Genomic DNA, 18344 nt, shown 5'->3' with positions numbered 1-18344 from the left:
AACACAGTAAAAAATGCCTTCCCATCATCACCCAGGGTCATTTTTTGCATCGCACGTCTTATCGCCTTCCGAACGTACGTGTCATCACTTGGACTTGGGTAGGGCTGCCGGCCTTCTACAAACCGACTCTGCAAGCAAGTCAGTCTACTTCTGGTGCTGCTGCTGCACCTGCACCTGCTGTATAAGCAGCTTGTTCCTTGTTTCGCCGTCTGTTGCTGCTGCTGTTCTATTGTTGTTGGTGCTGTAATTGTTGCTGCTGTACTTGTAGCAGATGTTTAAACAGGTCCTCCATCTTGCCTGACATCATACGCTGGCTTGTGGCCTTCCCACGTGTTCTCTAAAATGCTGCTTGCATTCTCCACCACCTGTGGTAGATCGGCTCACTCTGCTGCATGCTAAGGTAGTCATGAGAATACTGCACCTTTTAAGGTTGCCCGTGGTTTATTAGTTACAGCATAAACCAAAGTTTAAGCACACAAACATAGCCCTCTGGGCAGATCATCCAAACAAAAGGGTAGCATTATGTGCAGTCCTTGCACTAGTGGAGGTCATCCCACTTAGGGTTAGCAATGTCGTTGAACAAGCACCATGAGCACAAACGCTCTCCCTCGAGTTCAGCCCAGACCATGTGACTCCTCACCCATGTGACTGATCACATGACTGTGATATCACCAAGGTCCTGTCAGCACACAGCGATGCCAGCTCTTTAGGTGGAGATATAGTGGACATGCTCCCACCTGCTCTACGAATGTCCACATAAAAAGTGGCTCTTAACATAACTTAATTTACCCCTCGCAACACTTACTGTGCTGGAGAAAATAAAACTCTGGATTTTATATCACTGACGCCATTAGGTGTAATGAAACAGATCTCCCCCTCCAGCACTTTACCGGTGACTTCGTCACAAGCCCCCATCCTCTAAGATAAGGAGTACCAGCTAAGTCAGGACATCTCCAATCAGATAGTTCGGATGTGGGGTCTCCCGGTCATATTGCTTCTTGCAAGCAGATTAAACAGAAATGTAAAGGTATTTTGCTCCGTAGGCCCCAGGGAGGATCTGTGCTTGGTGGGCGGATCTCCTCTCTCATGGTGCTGTCATTGGTTTCTAAAAATTCTGTTACTGGTAAGTAACTAAGACTTTTCTCTCTCCTTCGTCTCATTGGGGGACACAGGTACTGTGGGTGTATGCTACTGACGTCTGGAGGCTGACACTAAGTATACAAAAAAAAGTTAGCTCCTCCTCCGCTGCATGCACCCTCGCCCCGATTGGCGGAAACCAGTTTTTTGCTTAGTGTCTCCTCCTCCTCTCCTCCTCTCTTCACCTCCTCTCTCCCTGTACCTGCACGTGGCTGAGGAGAGCGGCATGAAAGACAGCAGGGCCACGGATGTGGAGCACCGCCAGCGGAGGTGAAGGAGAGTGGAGACCGGCGGGATCGCCGGGGTAGCGGGGCCGCCAGCGCACGGGCGGGCGGTAACTAATTTAGCCCGCGGCTTCGGCCTAGGCCGCAGGTGAAGGTTCCGCCCCCCAGCGTGACGTCATATCCGGCGCCGCCTCCCGTGGCTAGGGCGGGTGCCGGATAAATTGAAGCCCCGGCTTTTAGTACAGGGTAGGCCGCGACCGGGAGAGCACCTCGCAGCCTGCCCTGAGGTGAAGGATCGCATCGGAGGCAGACCCAGGAGCGTGGGGGGGCACACAGGAGCAGGGCAAGTGCGACCCCGTCACGTAGCCACACTACATGCATTAAGGGGTTATCCTCCTCCTCTGCCTCCTTTCCCTTCGAATTTTCATAAATTGGCCTAATCAGCAATATGTCTGGGAAAGGAAAAACTCACACGTTCCTTTATGACGCACGCGTTTCCTGTGAGGTTATGTTCCCACGAGCGCAGACTATTATGTTATGTGAAGCCTGTGACTCCGAACGCGCCCAGGAGCCCTCCTCTGCAACAGAGCCCAAGGGTCTGGAGCCCCCAGAATGGGCGTTATCACTCTTGCGGTCCATGGTTTCGCTTACGAAGGCGATCGAGACCCTTCAGGCCCCGGATAGGGGCCGAGACGATGGCTCGCCTGTCTGGGAAGGTTCTTCCACCTCAGGAGCCTCCGGCCTGCAGGGGCCGCACTCTCTCTAGGCAAACGCATAGGAAGAGAATCCACACTGCGTCTCCGTGCCCCTCCGGTGCTTCGGCCTCCGTGAATGCGGCATCTCGTTCACCGTCACCATTTTCCGGGAGCGAGCAGAGTTCAGGTTATGACGCGGAGGAATCCCTGGACCTGGATACCCCGGGGTGTCGGGAGACGGTAGACAGTCTCATTGAAGCTGTCAATCAGACTTTGGGTATTGAGGAGGACGTCTCCCTAATCTCAGGTCATAAGGTGTATCCTTTAAGAAGGCCAGGCGACCGCATAGAGTGTTTAGCACTCATCCAGAGTTCGAGGACATAGTGCAGCATCACAGGGAACGTCCAGACAAGTGTTTTTCGGGCCAAAAAATGCTAGAAACGAGATATCCGTTTGCACCAGAGCTCTGTAAGAGATGGGCGGAATCTCTGGTTGTGGATCCCCCAGTGTCATGCTTGGCCTCAAGAACTTTGTTGTCGGTGCCTAGTGTTTTTTCCATTAAAGACCCCACTGATCGGCTCATAGAGAGTTTGGCCCGCTCGGTGTATGAGGCATCAAGACCAGCACTCTCTCCTTCATTTGCAGCAACATGGGTAGCCAAGGCCATGATGTCATGGTCAGATTCTTTAAATAAGGTCCTACAGGATAGAGACCTGCCGACGGAAGTGTCTGAGATAGCAGTCACTATTTAATCAATGCGTCCTTAGATGCGGCTAAATGCGCAGCACTAGCGGCGGCGAATGCAATCACCATTAGGAGAGCCCTGTCGTTAAGGCTATGGCGGGCTGATTCGATTTCCAAGAAATCCTTGACTTCCCTGCCTTATCAGGGTAGCCGCCTGTTTGGGGAAAAATTGGACAAACTCATCTCTGATGCTACGGGGGGAAAAAGCAGTTTTCTCCCACAGCAGAAAATTAAACTGCCATTTCATCAGCCTCAGGCACGCTTTCGAGCATTTCGCAGCCCCGGGTGGATGGCAGTGGCCAGTTCTGCCGCCCCAGCTCGTTACAACCAAGACAAGGAGCGTCAGGTCACGTATAGAGCCAACCCGCTGGGCATGATGCAAGGCCACCCGCCCAGGTCAAGGGGGGCCAGGTCCCAGAAGCCCTCAGCCAAATGACTCCGGGCATCCGTTACCCGAGGACGGCAGAGTGGGCGAACGTCTACTCCGGTTCCGCCACGTCTGGGTCGCGGTAGCACGCGACGCATGGGTGGCGGAATTAGTGTCGTCCGGGTACAAAATAGAATTTGTCAGACATCCTCCAAGATGATTTTTTGTCAGACATCCTCCAAGATGATTTTTTTTCTTTACCAGCTTCCCAAAGCGGAATCCCGGGCAGAGACGGTGCTAGGGGCCATCAAGGTATTTCAGCGCAACGGGGTCATTGTCCCTGTACCAGAGTGCGAGAGAACTCAAGGTTTTTATTCCAACCTGTTCGCGGTTCCCAAGAAGGACGGGACAGTAATGCCGGTTCTGGACCTAAAGCTCCTGAACAGGTTCATCAGAATCAGGCACTTTCGAATGGAATCTCTCCGTTCAGTCATATCGGCCATGGAGCAGGGAGAATACTTGGCCTCGATCGACGTCCAGGATGCTTACCTGCACGTCCCTATTTTTCCCCCGCATCAAAGGTTCCTACGTTTTGCAATCGATGGTCGGCATTTCCAATTTGTAGCTCTGCCTTTCGGGTTGGCCACCGCCCCCAGAGTGTTCACAAAGGTAATGGCGGTCGTCATGGCCATTCTACACACTCGGGGCATATTGGTTTTACTGTACTTAGGCGACCTCTTGGTGAAAGGTCTGTCCTTTCGGGAATGCGAGGAAAATGTCAACATCACGCTGGATACCCTATCGCACCTAGGATGGTTGGTCAAGGGGGAAGAAGTCATCCCTTGTCCCAGCTCAGAGGATTTCGTTACTAGGGATGATTTTCGACACCTCCCGAGGGTTGGTAATTCTCCCTCAGGACAAGGCTCGAGTGCTCCGGCAGGGAGTTTGGAAACTTCAACAACCAGGCCCTCACACCATTCGGTTCGGGATGAGGGTTCTAGGGAGGATGGTGGCGGCAATGGAAGCGATTCCGTTTGACCAATTTCATCTTTGTCCCCTGCAGCACGGTCTCTTGACCTCTTGGGACAGGAGTCCATTCACGCTCGATCATCAGTGCAGGGTTTTCCTTTCGAGTCAGACGGTCACTGCAGTGGTGGACACGCGACTCCTCTCTTCTTCAGGGAAAACCCTTTCCCCCGGATCAGTGGTTGGTGATCACAACCGATGCGAGTCTTCTCGGTTGGGGAGCAGTTTTTCGCCATCACACGGCTCAGGGGCAATGGTCGCATCAGGAGGCACGCCTCCCGATCAACTTGCTGGAGATACGAGCGGTGCGGTTGGCACTGCAACATTTCCAGCACATTCTAGCAGGACATCTTGTCCGGATTCAATCGGACAACGCCACGGCGGTGGCGTACGTGAATCACCAGGGAGGCACGCGTAGCAGGGCAACCATGCGCGAGATAGAGCATGTACTACGCTGGGCCGAGGTGAACCACTCGGTAATCTCAGCAGTCTACATACCAGGCGTGGAAAATTGGGCAGCGGACTTCCTAAGCCGGCAGGGTGTCGTGGCCGGGGAATGGTCCCTGCACCCCGAAGTCTTCCAGCAGATTTGCCAACGGTGGGGGACACCGGACGTGGATCTGATGGCCTCCAGGGTAAACGCCAAAGTGGCCGTGTTTGTCGCTCAGTCTCAAGACCCACAAGCAATCGCAGTGGATGCAGTTGTCCTACCATGGAACCAGTTTCAGCTCCCATACCTGTTTCCCCCGCTGCCACTACTTCCGAGGGTCATCAGGAAAATCAAGACAGAGGGAGTTCCGGCAATTCTGCTGGCCCCAGACTGGCCCCGTCGGGCATGGTATGCGGATCTAGTGCAGCTCCTCGCAGACGTTCCTTGGCGTCTACCGGAACGACCAGACTTACTGTCTCAGGGGCCGATCTGCCACCTGAACTCAGGGGCCCTGTGTTTGACGGCATGGCCGTTGAATCTTGGATTCTGACCCAGGCGGGGTTTGGGCGTGAAGTGGTTGCTACAATGGTTAGCGCCCGGAAGCCTACCTCGGCGAGAATTTACCATCACACTTGGAAGGTTTTCTTTCGCTGGTGTCGAGAGCACGGGGTTGTCCTTCTCGGTTCCCAACATCCTGGCTTTTCTTCAGTCAGGCCTAAACGCAGGATTGGCCCCGAGCTCCCTTAGGAGACAGATATCGGCCTTGTCTGTCCTCTTCTAGGGAAGGATCGCTACTAATATGCAGGTCAAGATGTTCATTCAAGGGGTCTCTCATTTGGTGCCCCCCTATAGAGCGCCCATAAACTCCTGGGATCTTAACCTGGTCCTGAGTGTCCTGCAGGAAGCTCCTTTTGAGCCGTTACAAGAAATTTCATTATCATACCTTTCCAGGAAGGTTGTATTCTTGGTAGCCATAACTTCCATTAGGCGGGTCTCGGAGTTGGCAGCCCTATCTTGTAGAGCACCGTTTCTTACCTTTTACAAGGATAAGGTGGTCCTTAGACCAGCTCCTCCCTTTCTGCCGAAGGTCGTGTCCTCTTTCCACATTAATGAGGACATTGTGCTGCCTTCATTTTGTCCAGCGCCAGTACATAGGGTGGAATGGGCGCTCCACACTTTGGACCTAGTAAGAGCGCTCAGGAGGTACGTGTCGAGGACGGCACCTTTTCGCCAGACAGACTCACTGTTTGTGATCCCCGAAGGGCGCAGGAAGGGGCTCGCAGCCTCAAGGTCGACCATAGCCAGATGGATTCGTCTAACTATTCAAGAGGCTTACCGTATTAGAGGCACACCGATTCCAGCAGTGATAGGGGCGCACTCTACTCGGGCAGTGGGTGCCTCTTTGGCGCTTTGGCACCAGCCTTCAGAAGAGCAGGTATGCAAGGCGGCAACCTGGTCCAGCCTGCATACTTTTTTAAGCATTACAATGTGCATACTCAGGCTTCATCAGATGTGAGCCTGGGTAGAAAAATTCTCCAAGCAGCAGTGGTGCACCTTTAGACAGGAGGGCATGCGGCTTGGATTGGTGAGTTGACTTCCCACCCAGGGACTGCTTTAGGACGTTCCACAGTACCTTTGTCCCCCAATGTGATGAAGGAGAAACATGGATTGTTGCGAGTACTCACCGTAAAATCCTTTTCTCCGAGACACTCATTGGGGGACACAACACCCACCCTAGTAGCCAGTTGGCTCTTGTTTATTTAATGAATATAGTTCCTTTTTTAAATTAGGGTGGTCCTTTTTCAGACATATGGTATTCTGCTTTAAGGCTAAATTGTTTTTGTGTTCTCCTACTGATATTGCACTAAACTGGTTTCCGCCCGCAATCGGGGCGAGGGTATATGCGGCAGAGGAGGAGCTAACTTTTTTTTGTACACTTAGTGTCAGCCTCCAGACGGCAGTAGCATACACCCACCGTACCTGTGTCCCCCAATGAGCGTCTCGGAGAAAACGATTTTACGGTGAGTACTCACAAAAATCCATGTTTCAAGTCCCCACTCAAGGACCTGAATGGGGACTTGTTTTTTGTGAAAGTAGAAGATTTTATTGGTGTTATTTTTGCCTGTATAAACATTGTTTGGTGACTTTTTATTCCAATATTATAGAGGCAGAATGAACAAACAGTTGGACACTACACTCCATTGGTTCATCCTATGAGGTTTTCTATTAGATTGTGAACTGTCATTGTCTTGGTGAATAACTGAATCTTTTTACATAACTTGCCATTTTTACTGACAGTTTAAGTAGAAATGTTAAAAAATATCATTCCAGATTTTTTTATTAAAAAATAATTGTTTTTATTCTTGACAGATGACTGTACCAGGAGATCAGAGGGACAGCTGATATCTTCAATTTTTAAATCAGTTGATCTTGAAATCCCACAGGATACAATTGAAGTAAATGCCATTATTCCAGATATACGATCATCCCTTCACAGCAACGATATGTCATCTGATCCTGTGAAACAGGTTCTGTCTTCTGATTCTTTACCGACTACTAAGGAAAATCAAAGTCACAAAATAAGCATTGAAAAGCGAATTGCTTCTAAAGAAAATAAGTCATTTTCATGTTCAGAATATGGAAATCGTTTTCCTCTCGAAAAGTCTTTTCTAACGCATCCAAAAATTCACGTAGCAGAGAATAGATTTTCTTGTTCCAAGTGTGGGAAATGTTTTAACCAGAAATCATGTTTTGTTAAGCACCAGAGAACTCACACTGATGACAAGCCTTTTTCATGTTCAGAATGTGGGAAATGTTTTAACCGGAAAACGCATCTTGATAGCCACCAGAGAACTCACACAGGGGAGAAACCTTTTCCATGTTCAGAATGTGGGAAATGTTTTAACCGGAAAGAACATCTTGATAACCACCAGAGAACTCACACAGGGGAGAAACCTTTTCCATGTTCAGAATGTGGGAAATGTTTTAGTCGGAAAGCGCATCTTGATAACCACCAGAGAACTCACACAGGGGAGAAGCCTTTTTCATGTTCAGAATGTGGGAAATGTTTTAACCGGAAAACGCATCTTGATAGCCACAAGAGAACACACACAGGGGAGAAGCCTTTTTCCTGTTCAGAATGTGGGAAATGTTTTATATGGAAAGCCCATCTTGATAAGCACCAAAGAACACACACAGGGGAGAAGCCTTTCTCCTGTTCAGTATGTGGGAAACATTTTAAACAGAAATCACATGTTGTTGTACACCTAAGGACCCACACAGGGAAGAAGCCATTTTCATGTTCAGAATGTGGAAAATGTTTTACAGGGAAATCAAGTCTTATCAAACATCAGAGAACTCACATTGGGGAGAACCTTTTTTCCTGTTCAGAATATAAGAAATCACATTTTGTTAAGCACCAGAGAATTCACACAGGGAAGAAGCCTTTCTCATGTTCAGAATGTGGGAAATGTTTTACACGGAAAGCCCATCTTGCTAAGCACCAGAGAGCACACACAGGGGAGAAGCCTTTCTCATGTTCAGAATGTGGAAAAGGTTTTACACGGAAAGCCCATCTTGCTAAGCACCAGAGAACACACACAGGGGAGAAGCCTTTCTCATGTTCAGAATGTGGGAAATGTTTTGCAGAGAAATCAGATTGTATTAAGCACAAGAGAATTCATGAAAGGGAAAAGCCATATTCGTGTTCTGAATGTGGGAAATGTTTTGTCTGGAAATCGCTTCTTCATAGACACCGGAGAACCCACACAGGGGAGAAGCCTTTTTCATGTTCAGAATGTGGGAAACATTTTAACCAGAAATTTGATGTTGTTGTACACCAGAGAACTCACACAGGGGAGAAACCTTGTTCATGTTCTGAATGTGGGAAATGTTTTATACGGAAAGCCGATCTTAATAAGCACCAGAGAACACACACAGGGGATAAGCCTTTCTCATGTTCAGAATGTGGGAAATGTTTTGCAGAGAAATCATATTGTGTTAAGCACCAGAGAATTCACACAGGGGAAAAGCCGTTTTCATGTTCAGAATGTGGGAAATGTTTTGGCTGGAAATCTCTTCTTAATAGACATCAGGGAACCCACACAGGGGAGAAGCCATTTTCATGTTCAGAATGTGGGAAATATTTTAACCAGAAATCTGATGTTGTTGTACACCAGAGAACTCACACAGGGGAGAAGCCTTGTTCATGTTCAGAATGTGGGAAATGTTTTATACGGAAAGCCGATCTTGATAAGCACCAGAGAACACACACAGGGGAGAAACCTTTCTCATGTTCAGAATGTGGGAAATGTTTTGCAGAGAAATCAGATTGTGTTAAACACCAGAGAATTCACACAGGGGAAAAGCCATTTTCATGTTCAGAATGTGGGAAACACTTTGCTTGGAAATCGCTTCTTAATAGACACCAGAGGACCCACACAGGGTAGAAGCCTTTTTCATGTTCAGAATGAAGGAAACATTTTAACCAGAAATCTGATGCAGTTGTACACCAGAGAACTTGCACAGGAGAGAAGACTATTTCCTGTTCAGAATATGGAAAATGTTTTGTGAAGAAATCATCTCTTCTTAGTCACCAGATCTGTCACACAGGGTAGAAGCCTTTTTTATTGAAGGGCTCATATTCCTTCTCTGGAGCCATTACTGCCTAACCTCAATGTGAAAAAAGCAGTCTTAGCCCTCATGATGCCAGACAGCTCAAGCTTGTAAGTCCTGCACCAACTTCTCCTCTCTTAATGTTGGCCTCACAAGAAAACAACTCCACCAATCTCCCTGTGCTGCAACCGAAGCCCACATGCTTCACAGGGAAATTTACCCTGCCAGCCACAGGGAATTCTAATATGTGGAACGCCATAATTGATTTGAAACATTATTGTGTCTCTCCTTACTAATCAAGACATGGAGCAATAAATACAGAGGCTGGAGCCCATATACAAAACTGAAACATGTTCCTTCACTTTTAGCCTGTCACATCTTACTGACAAGGTACATAGATTAGAGGAAGATGTCGTACAAAGTGTGGGCCATCAAAATGCTCATAAACAAACACTAGATCTTCACAGCCAGCAAATAAACAGTTGGTTTAATATGGATGATGACCAAAAATATCAATAACATCCGGAAAGGGATATGAAAACATCAATACACAAGCGATTATGCCAGCACTGTGGACGTTATTCAATAATATCCTTGGTGATCCTATTGATAAGGAGCTGTAGATCGACAGGGCACATGTACACTAGGCAATCATGGCCCAGATCCTAAGCATCCAAGGAACGTTATCTGTCTCACATTTTTTCATTGTAAAAGAGGCCATTATGAGGAAATCAAGGGAGTTGGGTCCTGTTGATTTCACACAGATCTATCCTGCTCACAGGTCTATCCTGAATGACACTTCCTGAAGAAGGGAATTGAAGTCACTACTTTATGCCCTCTGGGAAAATAGTCTGATGTTCTCCTGGGGGTGCCCTTTCCAACTGCAGATCCAGAAAAATCGAAAATTGTATACTATTAAAGATCCAAGCGACATGAAACCATTCTGTGATGCCCTGGATATTCCTACAATCCATATATCTGACTCGCCACCTGCTCCACCATTGCAACAGAGAGTTCCTACACATTGCAGAAGACATTCAATGGATCAGGAACTTGATGGTGATGCACCCAGACTGGAAAGGAACCTGCCAATCATCTGAGCTCCTGAAATTAATATTGTCTTCCCAGATGAGACAGTTTGCAGTTGTTTGGTTGTTTCTTTAAGAATATAAATACATATAGCTTAATTGAGTTTTCTGTTCCATTTTCCCACTATATAGAATGTCTCAGTTCATATCTTAGAACAGCATACAAGCTGAGTTCACGTTGCTGTATATTACTGTAATATCCAGCTGTATTACTTTACTCCCTATATACTGTATATATTCCATGGTTCCCCTTAATAGGAACCTAATGACTTTGAAAATTTGACTTACGCTTGTAAAGAAAACACCCAGTTACAGGCTTGCATTGGGTTCTGCTTGTTTCGCAATTTCCTTGTGTTCGATATATCCATAATCTATACCTCTTAGATACTGAGAGGTGTGTTTTACTATCTCATATCTATACTTCCTCTTAGCTCTTAATCATTCTATCCTTCCCCCCCCCCCCTTTTTCATATAATATGGCACAACTCCAAACTGTTCCTGTAAATTCCTGGGCTGTCTAGCATGAACTGCGCGCTGGTGATGTCACGAGAGTGGCTCAATGATATTGAGGTCAGGAGACTGAGATGGCCACTCCAGAACCTTCACTTGGTCTGCTGTAGCCAACTACAGGTCGACCTATCCTTGTGTTTTGGATTGTTGTCATGTTGGAATGTCCAAGTACGTCCTATGCGCAGCTTCCGGGCTGATGATTGCAAATTTTCCTCCAGTATTTGCATTCATCTTTTCTTCAACTTTGACCAAGTTTCCTGTGCCTTGTAGCTCACACATCCACAAAACATCAGCGATTCACCTCTGTGCTTTACAGTAGGCATGGTGTTCCTTTTATCATAGGCCTTGTTGACCTCTCTCCAAATGTAACGTTTATGGATGTGGCCAAAAAGTTCAATTTTGGTCTCATCACTTCAAATTACCTTGTTACATAAGTTTTGAGGCTTGTCTCTGTGCTGTTTTGCGTATTGTAGGCAACATACTTTGTGGCATTTGTCCAGTAATGGCTTGCTATGGGCGACTCGACCAAGCAGGCCTTTATTCTGCAAGTGCCTTCTTATTGTGCATTTTGAAACAGCCACACCGCTAGTTTTCAGAGAGTCCAGTATTTCAGCTGATGTTATTTGTGGGTTTTTGTTTGCATCCCGAACAATTTTCATGGAAGTTGCAAAGTTTTTGTTGGTCTACCTGACTGTGGTTTTGTTTTTACAGAGCCCCTGATTTTCCATTTGTTAATTACTGTTTGAACGCTGCTGACTGGCATTATCAATTCTTTGGATATCTTTTTGTATCCCTTTCCTGTTTTATACAGTTCAACTACCTTTTCCCGTAGATCCGTTGACAATTCTTTTGCTTTCCCCATGACTCACAATCCAGAAACATCAGTGGCTGGATGAAAAATGCAAGAGTCTGGATCCCAGAAATTCACTCAGCTTTTATGCACACACTGATTACAATCAAACAGGTCATAGGTGAGGATGTTACCTTTAGTAGCCATTCAAACCCATTTGTGTCAACTTCTGTGCATGTTATCAGGCCAAAATCACAAGGGTATGTAAACTTTTGATCAGGATCATTTGGATGTTTTGGGTTGTCGTCATGATTTAAAAAGAGAAAAAACAGTAGTTTATCAATAAATGGTTTCACCCAACCACTAACCATGAGTGGAGAAAAAGTTCTGGTGCTATCATTCATATTCTCTGAAAAAAGGCCAAGAAAGCAAAAATTTTGCCGGAGTATGTAAATTTTTTAGCACAACTGTATGTGTTTGATAAGATCTCCATCTACTTCAAAATTTTGTCTTTGGCAAACTTCTATCTCTCTAATTGTGACCAAATTAAGTCATTCCCTGAATTTTTAATCAAATTAAAATATTTTGCAGAGGACTTTAGAATTATTGGAAGTGACATTATTGGGCCGGAGTCCAAACCTAAATCACAAGCAAAAGCTTTGCTAAACGTGCTCCAGTCTCTCCAACTGCTCGATGTATAGAGGAAACTACATCCTGATGTAAAGGATTATACCTATTATTCACCTATACACAATACACACACAGTCGTATATACTTTTTCTTAATTAGCCATCACTTGGTTACATGGCAACCTACGTCTCAGAAGGGAATTGCTATGCTCCTGTATACTGTAATCTGACTGTACCGGACTCCACCAAGGCTTCAGATGTTGGAACATAAATGATAATCTGCTGAAAGACTCTCTCTGTGTCTCAGACCTTCATGTGACTATAGACTCTTTCAGAAATTTGGGCATGATGACACTGCCTTACCACTTCAATGGGAAACACTAAAATGTGTCCTCAAAGACATACTAATAAAACATGGATCTAGGTTAAAAAAAGAGCGAGCAGCTAAAGTCTCCCATTTTCTTTAGCGGATTGATCTTGACAAACAACGTAAACGATCTGCTTCCCTCCAGGTATAAGGAGAGCTGCCTAACGCTAGGAAGAAGCTAAGGTAGTTTCATGGATGGAGTAAACGCAAATATTGTAGAATTTCAGGGGAAACTACTTATGGAAGGAACCAAGTGGAAGCTTCTATTCTCGGTACTAGATCTGGGGCCTCCTCTAGAAAATGACTTAAAATTTCCTACACTAAAGTTAATATATAAATTGTGGGATAGAGATAAAAATATTCTAGGATTGGAAAGTACACAAACTATACCCAAACTATGGCGCAACTATAACTTACCAGAGCTACATAACTAAAAAATTTTAGTGACTAGAGGATAAGGGAATTTGGTATCGCAACTCTTGAGGGCTACAGCTCCATTAGCAGAAAAATTAAAAAGTTATAGCTCTCAGAATAAAGCGATGCAAACATAATTATTTTTTCTAGAAAATCATTTTTGTTGTATAAAAGCTCCAAAACATAAAAAATAAATGAGGTATCGCTGTAATCATATTGACCCGAAGAATAATGCTCTCTTACCACTTTGAGTATACGAGGAACAAAAATCAAGCCCTCACATGACTCTGTCGGCCGAAATATAAAAATATTATAGCTCTCAAAATATGGTGATGCAAAAACTAGTTTTCACAATAAAAAGCGTCTTTTAGTATGTGACAGCAGCCAAACAGAAAATCTGATAGAAATCTCGTATTGCTGTAATCGCACCAACCCAAAGAATAAAGTCGCCTAATCACTTAGACGGCACGAGAAACGGCGTAAAAAATAAATAAAACCTATTCTTCACCTACTGTTGATTTTTTTTATTCTGCCTCCCAAAGATCACAGTAAGGCTCGGCGCACATTTATCCTGCGCTCTGCACTGAGTGCTTACACCAGAGTTTACGTGTAAATCTCTGAAATATGTGGTTCAGACAGAACCCCCTGCGGAAAATTCCCTATAATGAGGCAGATGGAGGCACTGTGGACGCCAAAGGATCTGTGATCCAGCGGTGTCCATCTTTTAGGATTGCACAGTTTTTTTAACTGAAAAGGACACCGCTGAACAGAGGCCAAACTTAGTCCAGAGTAAATCTGTTGCCTCATTATAGTGAATGGATCCCTCGGGGGTTTCATCTGTCACCTCACTCGGAGATTTAGATGGGAACCCCAGAGTAAGTGGTCAGCGTAGAGCGCCAGATAAATGTGATCCCAAACGTTATGTAAAATGTTCCCAATAAAAGCTTCAACTCAATCCACGATAAAAGCAAGTCTCCATTCAGATCTGTCATCTGTTAACGAAAATATAGGGGGCTTTCACGTTACTAGTAGCATAAAGGCTCTGGAGAAGTGAAATGGCTCTTCGCTTCCAAAAAGAAAATCAGCAAATTCTCCACTCCCAAATCCAATTACCCCCCTCCCTTCTGAGCCCCAGTGTGCCTAAACAACATTTAGCGCCCACATGTTTGGCATTTCTGTAGTGAAGAGAGCCTGCCTAATTTACAGGTGCGTGTCTCCAGAAGCACAGGCTGGGCATAATGTACTGATGACTGCAACGTACTGGTCACTACAACGGCAGTTTGCAATTTTCACTCAGCAACATCCCTTGCTGCCTATTTCTGGAAAACACCCATGGAGTCAAAATCGTCATTACACCTGTAGATAAATTCCCAAAGGGTTATAATTTCCAAAATGGGGTCACTTGAGCGGGAAGTCTGCTTTTTTAGCACTTAGGGGCGCTTTATATGGAATCCGCAAACTAGTCTAGGAAAATCAGCGCTCCGTTCCTCCCGAGTCCCTCCGTATGGCTAAGGCCCCTTTCACATATCAGTTTTTTTCCAACAGTCGCAATCCGTCGTTTTTAGAAAAAACCGGATCCAGTGACTGATGCCACTGGATCTGATTTTTTCTCATAGACTTGTATTAGCGACAGATGGCCTCACATTTCGTCCGTCGTTCGCTGGATCCATCGGAAATTTTGTGTCCGTCGGCCGGAGACAATGGACAAAGTAAAGTTTTTTTGTCTACTTCGAAAAGTCAGACAGCGATGGATCCAGCGCCGTCTGTCGCTGGCTATAATGTAAGCCTATGGGTGCAGAATCCGTTGCTGTCAGTCAAATGACGAAATCCGGCGACGGATTCTGTTTTTTTGAACTGAGCATGCTCCGTTATTATTTTGTAGCCAATTGGCCAGATAGCCCCAAATGCATATAAACCTGCCAGGTGGCTTCACTCCTCAATGTGCCAGCAAGCAGCCATCAGGAGTCCATCCAGAATCCAGCCAGCGTGCAGCCAAACAGAGGCCAGTGAGAGTCATCCAGCCAGCGTGACCCCAGGCAGTGTGAGTGTGTGTGTGAGTGCGGCGAGTGTGTGAGTCCAGCCAATTTTTTTTTTTTTTCATTTACTGTCCTTGTATTTAAAACAAAGCTGCGGTGAGTGTGTGATTGCTGTGAGTGTGGCGAGTGTGTAAGTCCAGCCAATTTTTTTTTTTCATTGACCTTGTGTTTCAAATAAAGAGCTGTGGCGTGTGAGTGTGAGTTCAGCCAAGTTTTTTTTTTTTTTTTTTCATTTACTGTCCTTGTATTTAAAACAAAGCTGCGGCGTGTGTGAGGGTGGCGAATGTGTGTGAGAGCGGCGAGTGTGAGTCCAGCCAAGTTTTTTTTTTTTTATTTACTGTGCTTGTATTTAAAACAAAGAGCTGCGGCGTTTGAGTGTGGCGAATGTGTGTGAGTGCGACGAGTGTGAGTCCAGCCAAGTTTTTTTTTTTTTTTTCATTTACTGTCCTTGTATTTCAAATAAAGAGCTGTGGCGTGTGTGAGTGCAACAAGTGTGTGTGAGTGTGGCGAATGTGTGTAAGTGCGGCGAGTGTGTGAGTCCAGCCAAGTTTTGTTTTTTTTATCTTTTGTTTCATTTACTGTCCTTGCATTTCAAATAAAGAGCTGTGGTGTGTGAGTGCAGCGAGTGTGTGAATCCAGCCAAGTTTTTTTTTTTTCATTTACTGTCCTTGTATTTCAAATAAAGAGCTGTAGCGTGTGTGAGTGTGGCGAATGTGTGTGAGTTCGGCAAGTATATGAGTACAGCCAAACTTTTTTTTTTATTTTTCATTTACTGTCCTTGTCTTTCAAATAAAGAGAAGTGTAGCTTCTACTTTTTTTTTTAAATTCGTTTATTAAAACCGTAACGCAACATATACACACATGGATATAGCCAAAATAATATACATACTCTTGTCCAAACAACTATAAAGGTACAGAAATCTTGCGTAGTAAATCCTTAATACAACTTTTGGATTCATAAGTCCGTGTAATGCTGTAGGGATAATAAACCAAATCGACAAGCGAGCAGAACATTTTGTCTTTATGACCATTTGGCGATATATATCTCAAAATGATACTACACATCTCCTTAAACTGCAACTACTATTAACACACTGCTAAGCACGATTATGCATTATTAATAGCCATTTGGTGCCATAGGATAACCCGAGATATTTTTAGCATAATAGTTACGGTGGTACAGAACCGTAAAAGAATGGTGAGACAAGAGGAGTTCCACCTATCCCATATTTTATCAAATTTCCCTGGACAGCCCCGGTTCTGATATAGCATTCGTTCGTACAGTATAACTGAATTTACCAATTCAATCCATGCTCTGAGAGAAGGATGTACACCACCCATCCACCGTAGCGCCACCATCTTTCTGGCCAGAAAGAGGGTCTCCCATAAGAAAATTCTAACATAGTTTCCCCACATCTCCCCGTCCAGCACCCCAAATAAACAGACCAGTGGGTTAAGGGGAACCGGGATTTGTGCTAATAAAGTCAGCAGTGATGTTACTTCACTCCAGTAGGAGAGGATAATAGGACAACTCCACACCATATGAGTAAAATCTGCCTCTGCTGAGTGACATCTCAAACAATCCAAAGACTGGAGTCGACCCATTCTGAAGAGTTGTGACGGGGTTAAATATGACTGGCGTATCATATATAATTGAATAATTCTATTATTGATTGATGGAGACACACCAATCGGTGACTCGAGAACCTCCTCCCAATCCTCATCTTGAGCATCAGGAATAAGACCCCCCACCTCCTCCTGACCGCTACTAAGGCAGAGCCAGTTTCCACAGACAGCATATAAGTGTATAGAGCGGAAATGAGACGCCGGGGCCCCTGCGACTTAAGGATTCCTATTAAAGGGAAAGATGAGATAGTCTGGATCCCACCCACAGAGCGTAAATGTGACTAAAAAGCTGATCTAACTTGAAGGTAGCGAAAAAATTGGGACCTCAGGATATTGTTTTTAGATTGAATTTGTTTGAAGGACATTAGGACATCATTTACATATAAATCTCTGACCGAGGAGACCTCATGTACAATCCAGAACTCTGTGGATGGATGGTTCAAAAGCATTGGGAAATAAACATTGTTCCATAATGGCATTTCAGCTACAATATCCCCAAAATGGACCACCTTTTTAATTTCTCTCCAAACTGACCTTGCTAAACGGAGTAAAGGTAATAATCGGGGGGCTTATTCATTTCCAAAAAGCCCAGCGGGCAGTCGACTCTCGCAGCATGGGCGAGGAGACTTTCGGAGTTGGGCAAGTGGCTATCAGGCATCCTTTTAAGTCCCCGTTACACATAACTATGTCCCAGCGATCCCACCAACGATCCGACATGGATGGGATTGATGGGACATCGTTAGGCTGATCGCTGATGAGCTGTCACATAGACAGCCCCTCCAGCGATCAGGACCAGCGAGCAAGCTGGTTTCCAATGTAAACAGCGGGTATCTAAGAGCCGCACGGCTCTCAGATACCCGCTGTTTACATTGAAAACCAGCGTTGCTGATCGCTGGTCTCTCGCTGCCACACGCAGTGATGCGCGCTGGCCAACGGGAGACCAACAATCAAAAAACAGCCCAGGACGTTGGAGCACGATCAGCGATACCCGGCAGGGGGGCCGGTCGCTGATCCATGTCACGCACAGCGAGATCGCTGTGGCGTCACAAAATCAGCAATCTCGCTGGCGAAATCACTGTGTGTGACGGGGCCTTTACTCAAGACCTTGATCTGCCCAGCAAGATAATATAAATAAAAATCAGGCAGTGCCGCCCCGCCCATCTGTTTACGTCTCTGCAGAGTAGATAATTCAAGCTTGGGTCTGGTTTTCCCTCATATAAAGGACGTAACAAGAGAATTCAAACTTGCAAAAAAGGACTTAGGAATCAACACCGCACTGTGTTGGAGGAAATAACTAAGCTTAGGGAGCAGAATCATCTTAATAAGGTTTATAGGACCTGCAACAGATAGCGGGAGTTTACTCCAAGATGCAAATTTAAGCTTAACTAGATCCAATAGTGGAAGGATATTAAGTTGTAGGTCAAGTTCATTGCTTCTTGGGATATTAATTCCTAAATATTTAAAATGTGACACTATAGGCAACAAAGATAAACTATCAAGGTGGTCTCCTGGGCTATGAGAAAGAGGCAAAAAGGCAGACTTCACCCAGTTAATGTATAGACCCGGCTTCTCTGTGTTATCCATGAAAATCACCATGTCATCGGCATACAGGCTGATAGTATCTAACGATCTGCTATATTTATGCCA

The 18344-nt window shown here is 45.5% G+C and overlaps 1 protein-coding gene across 1 annotated transcript in view; it reads left to right on the top strand.

Annotated features, from left to right (window-relative positions):
• The window catches only part of LOC141055837 (uncharacterized), a 70897-nt gene extending 58677 nt beyond the window's left edge, over window positions 1-12220 (top strand). Inside the window, 1 exon segment of the mRNA XM_073552547.1 lies at window positions 6994-12220. Within this exon segment, the coding sequence (XP_073408648.1) occupies window positions 6994-9239 (2246 nt within the window). The 3' untranslated portion in view covers window positions 9240-12220.
• Window positions 12221-18344: the final 6124 nt, after the last annotated feature.

This window comes from Dendrobates tinctorius, unplaced genomic scaffold (genome assembly GCF_039654945.1).
Source record: "Dendrobates tinctorius isolate UK_male_01 unplaced genomic scaffold, ASM3965494v1 ptg000192l, whole genome shotgun sequence".
Taxonomy (NCBI): Eukaryota; Metazoa; Chordata; class Amphibia; order Anura; family Dendrobatidae; genus Dendrobates; species Dendrobates tinctorius.
The sequence above is the reverse complement of the archived record's forward strand: the minus strand, read 5'-3'. Positions and strand labels throughout refer to the sequence as shown.